The sequence below is a fragment of the Stegostoma tigrinum genome, chromosome 21 (genome assembly GCF_030684315.1).
Source record: "Stegostoma tigrinum isolate sSteTig4 chromosome 21, sSteTig4.hap1, whole genome shotgun sequence".
In the NCBI taxonomy this organism is placed as follows: domain Eukaryota; kingdom Metazoa; phylum Chordata; class Chondrichthyes; order Orectolobiformes; family Stegostomatidae; genus Stegostoma; species Stegostoma tigrinum.
The window spans coordinates 45,439,859-45,452,254 of record NC_081374.1 but is presented as its reverse complement, the minus strand read 5'-3'; the positions used below and the strand labels follow the sequence as shown (position 1 = coordinate 45,452,254).

The following is a 12,396-nucleotide window of genomic DNA, read 5'->3' as shown; positions in this document are numbered from 1 at the left end:
TGTAAGTGGCTGTGATACAGTAGTGACTATAGATGCACGGATGCAGGGTAACCAGGGATGGGAACTAAACATCCCACAGTTTTCAGAATTTAGGAAGGACAGACAGAAAGGAAAAAGCACTGGAGTTGCACTTCTGGTAAAAGAGGATATAAACACAGTATTGAGGATATGAGCTCAGACAATGTAGAATCTGTGTGGGTAGAATTGAGAAATGCCAAGGTTGGAGTTAAACAACTGAAAAATGTTTATTCCTGCAGGGCACAAGAGCGCTAAGAGAGCAGTCATAAAATCATGCTAATGAGGGAAGTTAGAGATAGTGTTAGATGCCAAAAAGGGATACAAATTAGCAAGAAAAAACAATAAACCTGATGATTGGGAACAGTTTAGAAGTCAGCAGATTGATTAAGATGGAGAAAATAGAGTATGAGAGTAAGTTCGCAGAGAATCTAAGAACTGACTGTAAATGTTAAATGCGTAGGTATTCAAAGAGAAAAAAATCAGTGAAAACTAACGTTGGTCTCTTGCAGCGAGAAACAGAGTAATTTATAATGGGGTAAAAGAAATGGCTGGCAAACTAAATTCATACATTGCTTCTGCCTTCACAAAGGAGGACAAGAATAATGTGACAGAAATGATGACGTACACCATTGTTGATGAGAGGGAGGAACTGAAACTAATCTGTATTGGCAGAGTGTAGAGCTGGATGAACACAGCAGGCCCAGCAGCATTTAGGAGCAGAAAAGCTGACGTTTTGGGCCTGGACCCTCTCTGATGAAGGGTCTAGGCCCGAAACATCAGCTTTTCTGCTCCTAAGATGCTGCTTGGCCTGCTGTGTACTACCAGCTCCACACTTTGTTATCTTGGATTCTCCAGCATCTGCAGTTTCCTATTATCTCTGTATTGGTAGAAATGGTGTTGGAAAAATTGACAGGATTTAAGAATGATAAGCCCCCAGGGGCTGATATTCTACATCCCAGAAAACTATACAAAGTGGCCCAAGAAACAGTGGATGGATTGGTAGTCATCTTCCAAAATTCATTGGACTCTAGAACAGTTCCTACAGATTGGATGGTAGCTAATGGAACCCCACTGTTGAAAAACGGAGGTAGAGAGAAAATAGTGGGGAGGATGCTAGAGTCTATTCACAAGGATTTTACAGCAGAACACTTAGAAAACAATTTTAGAATCAGACACAGTCAGCATGGATTTCCAAGAGGGAAATCATCCTTGGCAAATCTGTTGGGATTCTGCAAGGTGACTTGTAGAGTTGATTGGGGATGTAGGGTCAGTGAATGGACTTTATTTGGATTTTCAGAAAGCTTTTGATAAAGCCCCACGTAAGAGATTAATGTGTAAAATTAAAGCACATGGAATTGCGGGTGATGTCTTGAAATGGATAGAAAATTGGCCAGCAGTCAGGAAACAAAGTGTAGAAATAAACAGGTCTTTTTTTTAATTGGATAATCACCCATCACCATAGTGAATATGGCAGAGCAGTACCATTTGGCCCACTCCTGTTCATACTTTCTATGTTTCTATTACCTTGAGACTCAATTATCCCAACACACTCCTGGCTGGTCTCCCACATTCTATGCTCTGTGAACTTAAGGTCATCCAAATCACTTCTGCCCATGCATTCACTCGCAGCGTGTTCCCTAACACTCTAATACTCCCTAACTGGTATTGGCACAAGTGATGAAATGTCTTTATAATTCTCAAGGCATCCAAATTATTAGATATTGGATTCATTTAACTAAACTTCTGGGTCACCCATTACTGCACAAAAACCCCTTCTGTGATTATCAGTCTGGCTCCATCCCAGATTTGAAGACCGTAATATAAATTTGTTCATTTGGAATTAACATCTTGACTGTCCCAAGTAATAGAACGCATCAATCATTACATATTAGACCAGCATCATCTCACTAGTTGCAACTATCAAGTTTCCCTCCTCCTGTCATTCAGTGATCCATTCACAGGTCTGCATTGTGTGCTCTAATTCTAAATGTTTTTGTATTCTCTGTCATTGTACATTCTAAATCCAAGCTTTTTTTTAGGCATCTAGCCTAATGACTCCCTCTTGCTAATTATAACCTGTTTCTCCATTGATATCTATCTTGTGAAGTGATTGGAGCACTTTACCACCTAAAGTTGTTGGTTCACAGTCTCAGCGTTTTTTACAACATCTCAGTATGGGAATATGGCTGGATCTGCTGCTGGGGAACAAGGTTTGTCAAGGTAAGAGTGATCATCACATCATCAGTAATTGTGAAAAACAGGAATAATCAGCAAGAACTGAACAGAGATATTCAGGTCAACAAAATGTGAGGCTGGATGAACACAGCAGGCCAAGCAGCATCTCAGGAGCACAAAAGCTGACGTTTCGGGCCAAGACCCTTCATCAGAGAGGGGGATGGGGTGAGGGTTCTGGAATAAATAGGGAGAGAGGGGGAGGCAGACCGAAGATGGAGAGAAAAGAAGACAGGTGGAGAGAGTATAGGTGGGGAGGTAGGGAGGGGATAGGTCAGTCCAGGGAAGACGGACAGGTCAAGGAGGTGGGATGAGGTTAGTAGGTAGATGGGGGTGCGGCTTGGGGTGGGAGGAAGGGATGGGTGAGAGGAAGAACAGGTTAGGGAGGCGGAGACAGGTTGGACTGGTTTTGGGATGCAGTGGGTGGAGTGGAGGAGCTGGGCTGGTTGTGTGGTGCAGTGGGGGGAGGGGACGAACTGGGCTGGTTTAGGGATGCAGTTGGGGAAGGGGAGATTTTGAAACTGGTGAAGTCCACATTGATACCGTTAGGCTACAGGGTTCCCAGGCGGAATATGAGTTGCTGTTCCTGCAACCTTCGGGTGGCATCATTGTGGCACTGCAAGAGGCCCATGATGGACATGTCATTTAACTCTGGAGATATTCAGGTATAGGCTGAGCTTATAACCAAGCGAGAAAACCAGTGAAGCAGGACAAGGAAGGTATATTGTCAAGGAAGATTGTCAAAGTAAATTTTTAAAGTGAGAACTATAACTTGTGAGGTACAGTGAAGAGGAAAAGAACATTGGCCAAGAGATGTTATGAAAATAGGATAAAAGTACCACATGAAAAGCCGGTGAACAAAATTGAGGCTCATGGGAGAGGAGGATCAGCGTCAAATTTGGAAAAGCCCAGTTTCTTTTTCAGATAAAGCTTTTTAAGGGAAGACTTGACAGAGGTGTATGTGGGGACGGACGCTGAGATAAAAACAATAGATCTTTTTCCCCATTGGAAATCCAGCAGAGCAGCAGCAGCTGAGGCCCTAAGCAAAGGAAACAAGATGGTGAGTTACCTGAATGATGACATGAAATGGTTGCAGTAGCATGGCAGCACACAGTGCTGATGGGCAGAGTGTCCTCCGCTGAGCAGCTGGAGCGTGCGGGCTTTCCGAACTGCCGCGCATGTGCTCGGCCTGGCGGGAAAGGCCGCACGCGCGCTGGGCTACAGCGCCATTTTGTGTGGGCGAAGGCTGGGCCTGGAATGTTTTATAAATAGAATCAGTTCAAACATAATTAATGACTCGGAATCCGGAATCACAAAGTACATTGCTGTATAAATTCTCAAAGCTGGCCCGTTTAGAAACATGCAAAAGGGCAGAAGAAAATGTCGTATTTGCCGAGCGAGTCACAATTAGTTGGATGTTATGAGGTGGGCCGAATTATAGAAACATTTATCTTTCATTAAAAGGATAGATTTCAATCGATATTGATTACATATCTTACTGATACGGTCGATGTATCGGTTCTGGGCCTCACACATAGCGTGGGATCATAAAAACACTGCAAAGTGAAAAGCTTCAAAACCACTTGGTAGTGTGCATACCTCTGACCTGGGAGACCCGGGTTTAAATCCCACCTGTCCAGAGGAGTGTATTAACATCTCTGAACAGGTCAATTAAAAAATCTCTCAAACGCTTTGATCAGGAACATAGATATTGCTTTATCTTGATTAGGAACATTACAAACCAGAAAGAAACACACGGGTTACTTCAGCACATCTCAAAGGATATCTGGTGCCTGCAATTTTGAAGTGTAATTTTTTATTATAGGCATCAACCAGTGCTAAATCAAGTAGTTTTTAAAATAGAAAATAAAATCGGGGAGTTTCTGCCTCAGGTCGGGTATTTTCATTCTGCAAGGATCTTAAAACTGAACCTTCCTACTGCTACAATGGGATAGATATAATCCTGCGATAGACGAACAAGAATTATAAATTTTATTTTGTTAATTTGTTATTGATTTTAACCATGTGGAAACAGACAAGCATGAAATATATCAAAATAGTGAAAAGCAAAAGATGGTCAGATCCGATGTGGACTGTTTGGAAGCTGATGTCTAATGATTTCATTGGAAATAAGGAGATATATACAAGCTAAATAATTAGTTTGTCGCATTTTACAGTAGGAGAGGTCAGTGTGCCAGACATATCAAAAAAAAACCGACAGGGATGCAATGAAATTAATAATCTTATCGAGACAATTCCCCAGGACGGCATAGTTTCTTTCTGAGGGCTTTAAAACAATTTAAAGGTGAAAACTTTCTGGATGATTGCAATCTATCAGGTTTTATCAGTTTCTAAAGTATTCCTTTGGACACTCTCATTCTACCTGACACTCCTCAAATTAAGGAAATTGGTAGAGGGAAATCAAACAACTGTGAACGAGTTAACTTCCTTGTGTGATAGGAATGTCACTACAGTCAATAATTAAGAATAAGCCGATAAAGACCTTGAAAACTGCAGCTGAATACAGATGGCATAAGCTTTCAAAGAGTTTGATGTGTCTGATTTGACATTATTGAAGAAATGGCTAAAGTAGCGAACTGTGATGGAAGTGTTGCCGTAGTTGTAATAGAACTGCTCTGTCATCAGAGAGAGATGATGAGTGACCAGTTAACCGAGGATGAGCACGCCTCAGGCGAGGGGAGATGTTGAGAAGAATGCTTCATAGTCACCTCAACTGGTGCAAGAATGAACCACGTTGTTTTTGTCACTCTGGTATCTTAGATTTATTTAATATATAGTCACTTGCACAGTGTTTTTGTCACTCTATGTTGCAAAGCATCTATCCAGCCAACTGATCTAATCAAAATGAAATTCATGGGAAGTCATAGAATAGATTGGGAGATGCTCACTTCTGCTAATTGGGGAGCTCAGGGCTAACAAGCACAATCTAAAAATTGGAGCCAATCCTTTCAGGAGTGAAATTAGGAAACCTTTCTGGTTACAAAGGATGGTAGAATTTTGGAATTCTCTTTTGCAAACAGTAGTTTTAAAATAAGGATTTTTTTTTCCTAAATTGAGGTAGTGTCATAGTGATGTACAGCATGGAAACAGACCCAACGTGTATTGGGCTTTCCTTGTGGCTCTGACAATGATTGCCATTGTTTTGCATCCTCAATAAATCTTGTTAAATATTTACACTGATTTTGAAAATTGATAAGTGGGTTGTCTTCACTGTCCAAAAAAGATACATCAACATGGTTTAAATCGGACACTGTTATTGGATACAAAATGCAGTACAATCATGTGGATAAAAAGAATTCTCGCCTCTAACAACTTCCATCTCTGACTCATGTTCATTTTTCAAAATTAATTAGGAACTGAACGTAGTTTTTCAGTGTCTTTTTTAATATCTGTTTATACAAGCTTTGAAGGTCTCCTCCTAAATGACAGGTTAAAACAATTCGGACAGAACACCACATGCCCATGGGGCAGGCAATGGGATTCTCTAATCAAAACGTCAAGTAATATCTTTCATTCATAAGTTGGAATGTTTCAGTCATGGAAGATTGCTATTTCATTGTCAAAAGATCTAAACTTCTTTAAGGGCCCTTTTTCTAATTGGTTGAGCCTATCTTTTGTTTCATCTGTGCCTTTCCCTTAGGTTATCAGTAGATGGGTAGTTTGGTTTGCATTATTTACTGTGTATATGTGTAAAGACAATGAAGAAAGATTGAATCAGTACCCATTAAAATAAAGAATATTGAACATTCTGAGAAGAGATTTCATGTGTGCTAGATTTTGATCTACTTTTGTGTTAACATGCCTATTTACTGTGTGCGCATTTGGAACCATAAGCATCAGACCTGGACATGCAAATGCTGAACCAAACTGAAAAATTGGGAAAGGAACTTTAGTGAGACACAAGTTCTCATTAAGGGGAACTTAATTCAATATTGGAGAGATTGTAAATGTTATGATGGCATCTAAGGTTTTGGAGTAGATTTGTAGCTCGGGTTGTGGGTGTTAAGGATGGTTGGTTCGCTGAGCTGGTTTGTTGTTCCGCAGACGTTTTGTTACCATGCTGGGTAACCTCCTCGGTGCAGCCTCCGATGAAGCGTCAGTGTGTTTTCCTGCCTGGTTTTTAAACTCTGGAGTCCGTTGAGGTGGATTACCTCACTTCCAGTTTTCCGTCATAGTGGAGTGTATCTGGGGTCGAGTTCTATGTGTTTATTGATAACATGCTTTGTGGAGTGCCAGGCTTCTAGGAATTCCTGTGCCTGTCTCTGCTTAGCTTGTCCCAGGATAACGGTATTACAGGTGTGAGACAGATCTGGAATTATCATATTATGAGGACAAAATACAATTTATTCAAATTGCTGGGAGTTGAGGCCAATTGCAACTTCTGGGTTGTGAGTGGCACATGCAGAGTTGAGAATTGCACTGTGGCAGCTGCCTGTATGAAAGATGGTGCCACCAATCTTTAGAATGTAAAAACTAAAAACTGCAGGTGTTATAAGTCAGAAACAAAAGCAGAAATTGCTGGAAAAGCTCAGCAGGTCTGGAAATGTCTGTAGGGAGAAATCAGAGTTAATGTTTTGGGTTGAGTGACCCTTCCTCTGTACAGTTTCTGTTTTTGCAGTTTCTGGTTTTGTCTCCAGAATATAAGGTTAGTGTCTGCCAACCACACAACAACAGTTAGAAATCTATCATTTCAATACAAGTTTGTGTTTTTCAGCAAATCTTATTTTAAAATCTGATATGAATTTTGTGATGACTTTGGATCCATCATTCTGAGGGTGTTTCTTTGTTTTGCGTTCAGTACTCAGGGCCAGTGTGTCCATTAGGGTGACAGAGTTTCCAGCGGGACTGCACAAAACTGACAAACAAAGTGACCTGAAAACCAAATAGATTGAAAATTTTGAGGAAGGGTTACTCGACTCGAAACGTTAACTCTGATTTCTCTCCACAGATGCTGCCAGTCCTGCTTTTTGTTTCTTACTTACACCACACGCATTTTTTACATTCGACTTTTACTTAGATTTAAGTTGATGAGCAAATGACAAATTGCTACCCACTTACCAGCAGACATGGTTGATTGTACTGAAATGAAAGAACTGTATCCGTTGCTGCAGCTGTGCTTTCCTTTCAGAAATACTGATAATGTTCTGTCTTGATTAATTTACATAGCCTTTTTAAACCCAGCATCTGTTGGGTGATAATGTGACATCTTATTGTTAATATGCATTTGAAGAGAAGTGAATGTAATGAAGATTACATATGATACATGAAATCCTCGACTGGCTTTTTCAGCTCTCTGTTGTTAATTTCATTTGAGTGTTGATTTTAATTCTGTTCTGAAGTCTGTAGTATGTGAGGAGAATGAGGACAGATTAGCACAAGAGAGGCAAATGCTGCTGAATTGGGTACACATGCAGAAATGAAATCCAAACCCTTAAAGTTTGGTTTTTGCCAGCGCATCAAAGTCCAGCAACTGAATTGCAATTGCTTTAAAATGTCATAGCATTAAAGAAAGCTTTTCAATTTTAATTTTCAATCTTTGTGCAGTGCTGATACATCTTGGCAAGTCTGATCCAACATTTTCAGACCCCTTAAATGGCAGCAAACTGTCAGTGCAACAAAATAGCTTAACATTTATGTTAAAATTTGTGAGATGCATGGCTGCTAATATTGTCATGACTTAATTCTGATGAGTGCGCTGATAGCCGTGCCCTCGCTGTCCACAAGCTGTCACAAAACATATAAATATATAAAATCTCAATGAAATGACTAATTTGTCTGACTGACTGCATCTCAAAATAAATTTGCATCTGATTTTGTTCACTAACAGAAAAATATCTCTGGATTGTAACATACTCATCTCCAGCGGGACAAGAGAAAGGATTCTAATGCACCTTAAACCATAAATCCGTGAATGCACAAACATTTAGTGAGTCATAGAGTCAAATAGCACAGAAGCAGACGCTTTGGTCCAACAGTCCATGCTGAACATCATCCCATAGTAAACCAGCCCCACATGCTTGTTTCTGACCCATATTCCACCAAATCTTTCCTGTCCATCTACTTATCCAACTGTCTTTTCAATATTGTAAATGTACCCAAACATCCACCACTTCCCCAAGAAGTTCATTGCACACGTGAACAACCCTCTGTGTAAAGAATTTGCTCCCATGTCTTTTTTCAATCTCTATCCTCGCACCTTAAAAAAATGCGCTTGAGTCCAGAAATCCCCCATCTTAGTGAAAAGACAACTACCATTAACTTTGTCTACGCTCCTATTTTATAAATTTCTATCAGGTGGCCTCACAACCTTGTACGCTCCAGTGAGAAATATTCCAACCTTTCTTTGTAACTCAAAACTTCTATATGCAGCAACATCTTGGTAAATCTCCCTGAACCCTCTCCAGCTTACTAACATCTTTCCTATTACAGGGAGAGCAGAACTGGAGGCAGTGTTCCAGAAGAGGCCTCGCCAATGTCTCGTACAGACTCAACATAACTTCCCAACTCCTATATTCAAAGGACTAAGCAATGAAGGCAAGCGTGCCAAACACCTTTTTATCCATCCTATCTATATGTGACACAGACTTCAAAGAATTATGTACTGGCCCCCTAGGTCTCCATATTCTACAACACTACCCAAAACCCCACCATTAACTGAATAAGCATTACCCTTGTTTGTTGTACCAAAAAGCAATACCATGCATTTATCCAGATTGAACTCCATCTGCCATTTTTCATCTCGTCACAATTAAGACAGGCAGAAAGTGCCTTTTAACACAGTTTCACACATATACTCAGGGTGGAAATAACTATAGACTTGTAAACAAAGTTCCAAAGATCCAAAGTCCAGGCCATCAGGTGAAGGGATATTTTGGTCCCAGTCTTTTTGATGTTTGCAACAATGATATGCTGATGACTATCATCATTCACTTCAATGGCTGATCAGGTGAACGTCAGTGTTTTCTTGCACAAATTATTTGTTTAAAACTTGATTTTTCTGTTACTTCCCCACAGAGAGAGAGGGGGAGAGAGAGAGAGAGAGATGGATAATTCCAGTCTGCAGGCTCTTGGTGTTTCTTCTGATATTGACTTAATGTTTTAACATGTTGCAACTCGACCAGAGTGTCATTATCTGGTATAATTTCCTTAAAAGATTTGCTGAGGTGTTCAATTTTGAATTCTCCCTCTTACGATTGTGCAAAAGTAACATTGTATTCCATATCTCAATAATATGCAAAACTTAATTTTTAAATTATAAAAGTCTGTCTTGTATTTTAGTTATAACAACCCAACTCTCATTTTAGTTTGAGTCATAATGGGAACTGCAGATGCTGGAGAATCCAAGATAATAAAATGTGAGGCTGGATGAACACAGCAGGCCCAGCAGCATCTCAGGAGCACAAAAGCTGACGTTTCGGGCCTAGACCCTTCATCAGAGAGGGGGATGGGGTGAGGGTTCTGGAATAAATAGGGAGAGAGGGGGAGGCGGACCGAAGATGGAGAGAAAAGAAGATAGGTGGAGAGGAGAGTATAGGTGGGGAGGTAGGGAGGGGATAGGTCAGTCCAGGGAAGACGGACAGGTCAAGGAGGTGGGATGAGGTTAGTAGGTAGGAAATGGAGGTGCAGCTTGGGGTGGGAAGAAGGGATGGGTGAGAGGAAGAACAGGTTAGGGAGGCAGAGACAGGTTGGACTGGTTTTGGGATGCAGTGGGTGGAGGGGAAGAGCTGGGCTGGTTTTGGGATGCGGTGGGGGAAGGGGAGATTTTGAAGCAGGTGAAGTCCACATTGATACCATTGGGCTGCAGGGTTCCCAAGCGGAATATGAGTTGCTGTTCCTGCAACCTTCGGGTGGCATCATTGTGGCACTGCAGGAGGCCCATGATGGACATGTCATCGAAAGAATGGGAGGGGGAGTGGAAATGGGTTGCGACTGGGAGGTGCATTTTAGTTTATAGTTTACAAAAAATGAAAAATATGTGGTCTTTTAGAGTCTTTGCTGGACAATGATGCAGCACAGGTAGTTCTGCTATAAGGTGTGTTTCGTTAATCCAAGTTGGCTCTAACACTTTGAATGAATAGTGGATGCTGTTTGGATAAGCAAACTACCTGCGCACAGGTATGGCAATTTTTCAGTAGCGATTTCCCTTTTACGCGAATTTCTATGTCAAATTTCCATGGCATGATTTACGAAAGTGCAAGGTCACACAAGAATGCAACTATTTCATTGTAGAATGAGTACCTGTACAGTCTGTACAACATTTTTCTTTGTGAATATTTTGCTCAAAGCTCTTTGTCATCGTAATTTTTGCAGCAACGGTCAAGTTAGGCAGTCGTGCTTTGAGATGAAAAATAGGTCAGGGGTTTATTTTTAACTTGCCAATTGTACTAGACTAATTGTTGATTTCATATTCAGAGCTTGTGCTCTATAAGACCACAAGCTGTATGGGAAATCTAGGCACAAAGACATTTTTTGAAGTTAAGACATAAATATGAAAAAGACGAACAGTTCAGATTGTTGGCTTGGAATGAGGGGGAACTAAATATTTTGCATTCTCTCTATCTTTCCAAGTTACCTACCAGCCACTTCCTGATATTCCTTACTTTGAATGCTTAATTGTGACTTCATATGATAGCCTGTATTCCAAGCAGCAGGACTATTTTAGGGTAATTGGGGAAGTCAAGTGTGGAGACTGGAGAGCACATGATGAGATGCAAATGAGATAATCACTGTGAAAGGGGCAACTCTCCACATAAGGGTATGAGCTGATACAGCAAGAAAAGCCACAGGGTACGTTGGTCGGTTCGTCATCGCTAGTGACCACTACCCTGTCTTTGAGAGGGATATTGAATCACAATGTTAGGCATTGCTATGCATTAGGCCAGGACATTAATTGGGGAGATGAACGGTTAAACAGAAAAGGTTGGGTGGAATGCCATGTTGCAGGTGTGGTACTCAAACCTGTTTTGTCTGTAATGGCAGTTTCTATTTGCAGTGTGAGGCAATTGCATTCATCAGGCACTCAGATTCAGCATTGAAATAATCTGTGACTCCAATGTTCAGCATGTGTGTCTCATATATTAACAATATTTACATTACAGTTCTAGCCACACGTAACTTTGCCGGTGCCATTGATCATTAAAAATTAATCCAAATTAATGTGTGTGGAACACAGAGTGATCACAGGTGACCTTTAAAGCGTCGTCGCAGCCAAAACGCATTCCTTAACGCCTCAGGGTAGACAAGGGTGTGGAGCTGCTTTTCTCTTAAGTTACACTGTACATATGTCAGAACTTGCTCTTATATGAAATGCTGCATTTTTTGGGTGATATTGACGTCATGATGGAGAGAGCAAAGTTTCAATAATCTGTCTGCATGAATGTAGTGTGTTTGCATGACATGACTTGTGCTGCACGCATCTAAATGAGGTGTAATACATAGAGGCACCCTTTAGCCCTCCTAGATGGTGGCTTCCGTGTCCTAATGTATCAAGGCCTATAGTAAAATCTCATTCATAGCTAGTTGCGATTGATGCCTAGTTACAATATGAGGAGCTGTTTGATTCCCACATAGGGTCATTGGAACCATTCCCAAAGGATCCTCAGAGCTATGGCTGCTGTTCAACCAAGACATGGAGAAATTGAGGAGATCCGAAAGCGACAGCCACCCTCAGATCAGCAGCAAACTCCAGCAGCAGTGTAACAGCCTCCACCTGAAGAAGTCATAGCAGAAGCCTCCTCAGAAGGCGCTTGAGGCTGCAAAGGAGGTCCTGAAAGCCAAGACTGTACAAGCCTGACTGCCATTTCCTGCAGATGAGCAAAGTATGGTGCTGCCACCAAATGAAGATGTCATGGGACACTGTTATAGGAATGTGTCATTTATTGGAGCATGACTTGTGACAGGTGTGACTTGAAGGGATAGGTGTCCATTTGATTCCAATAGTCATTGATGTAAGAGTAGGGCTTAATGTTGTGTAATTGGCTACCTCCAATTGATACCTCAACCCACAAATAGATCATGACTGTTACTGATGCAGTTTTTGTAAGATCACACCGCTTGGTTAAGTCTCCGTGTAATGAAATCAATGCTGCAGCCAGGACACCATATCTTAATGCATCCAAATTCATT

At 41.1% G+C, this 12,396-nt stretch overlaps 1 protein-coding gene across 3 annotated transcripts in view; it reads left to right on the top strand.

Moving 5' to 3' along the window:
* Positions 1-12,396, top strand: part of zgc:194242 (uncharacterized protein LOC100005854 homolog) — a 42,572-nt gene that overhangs the window by 19,061 nt on the left and 11,115 nt on the right. Inside the window, exon 2 of one of the 3 annotated variants that reach the window (XM_048552952.2) lies at positions 2,126-2,238. The exons of the other annotated variants lie outside the window; for them this stretch is intronic. Coding sequence (XP_048408909.1) covers positions 2,126-2,238 — 113 coding nt within the window. The remainder of the gene's footprint in view (positions 1-2,125; positions 2,239-12,396) is intronic. 3 annotated transcript variants of the gene reach the window in all.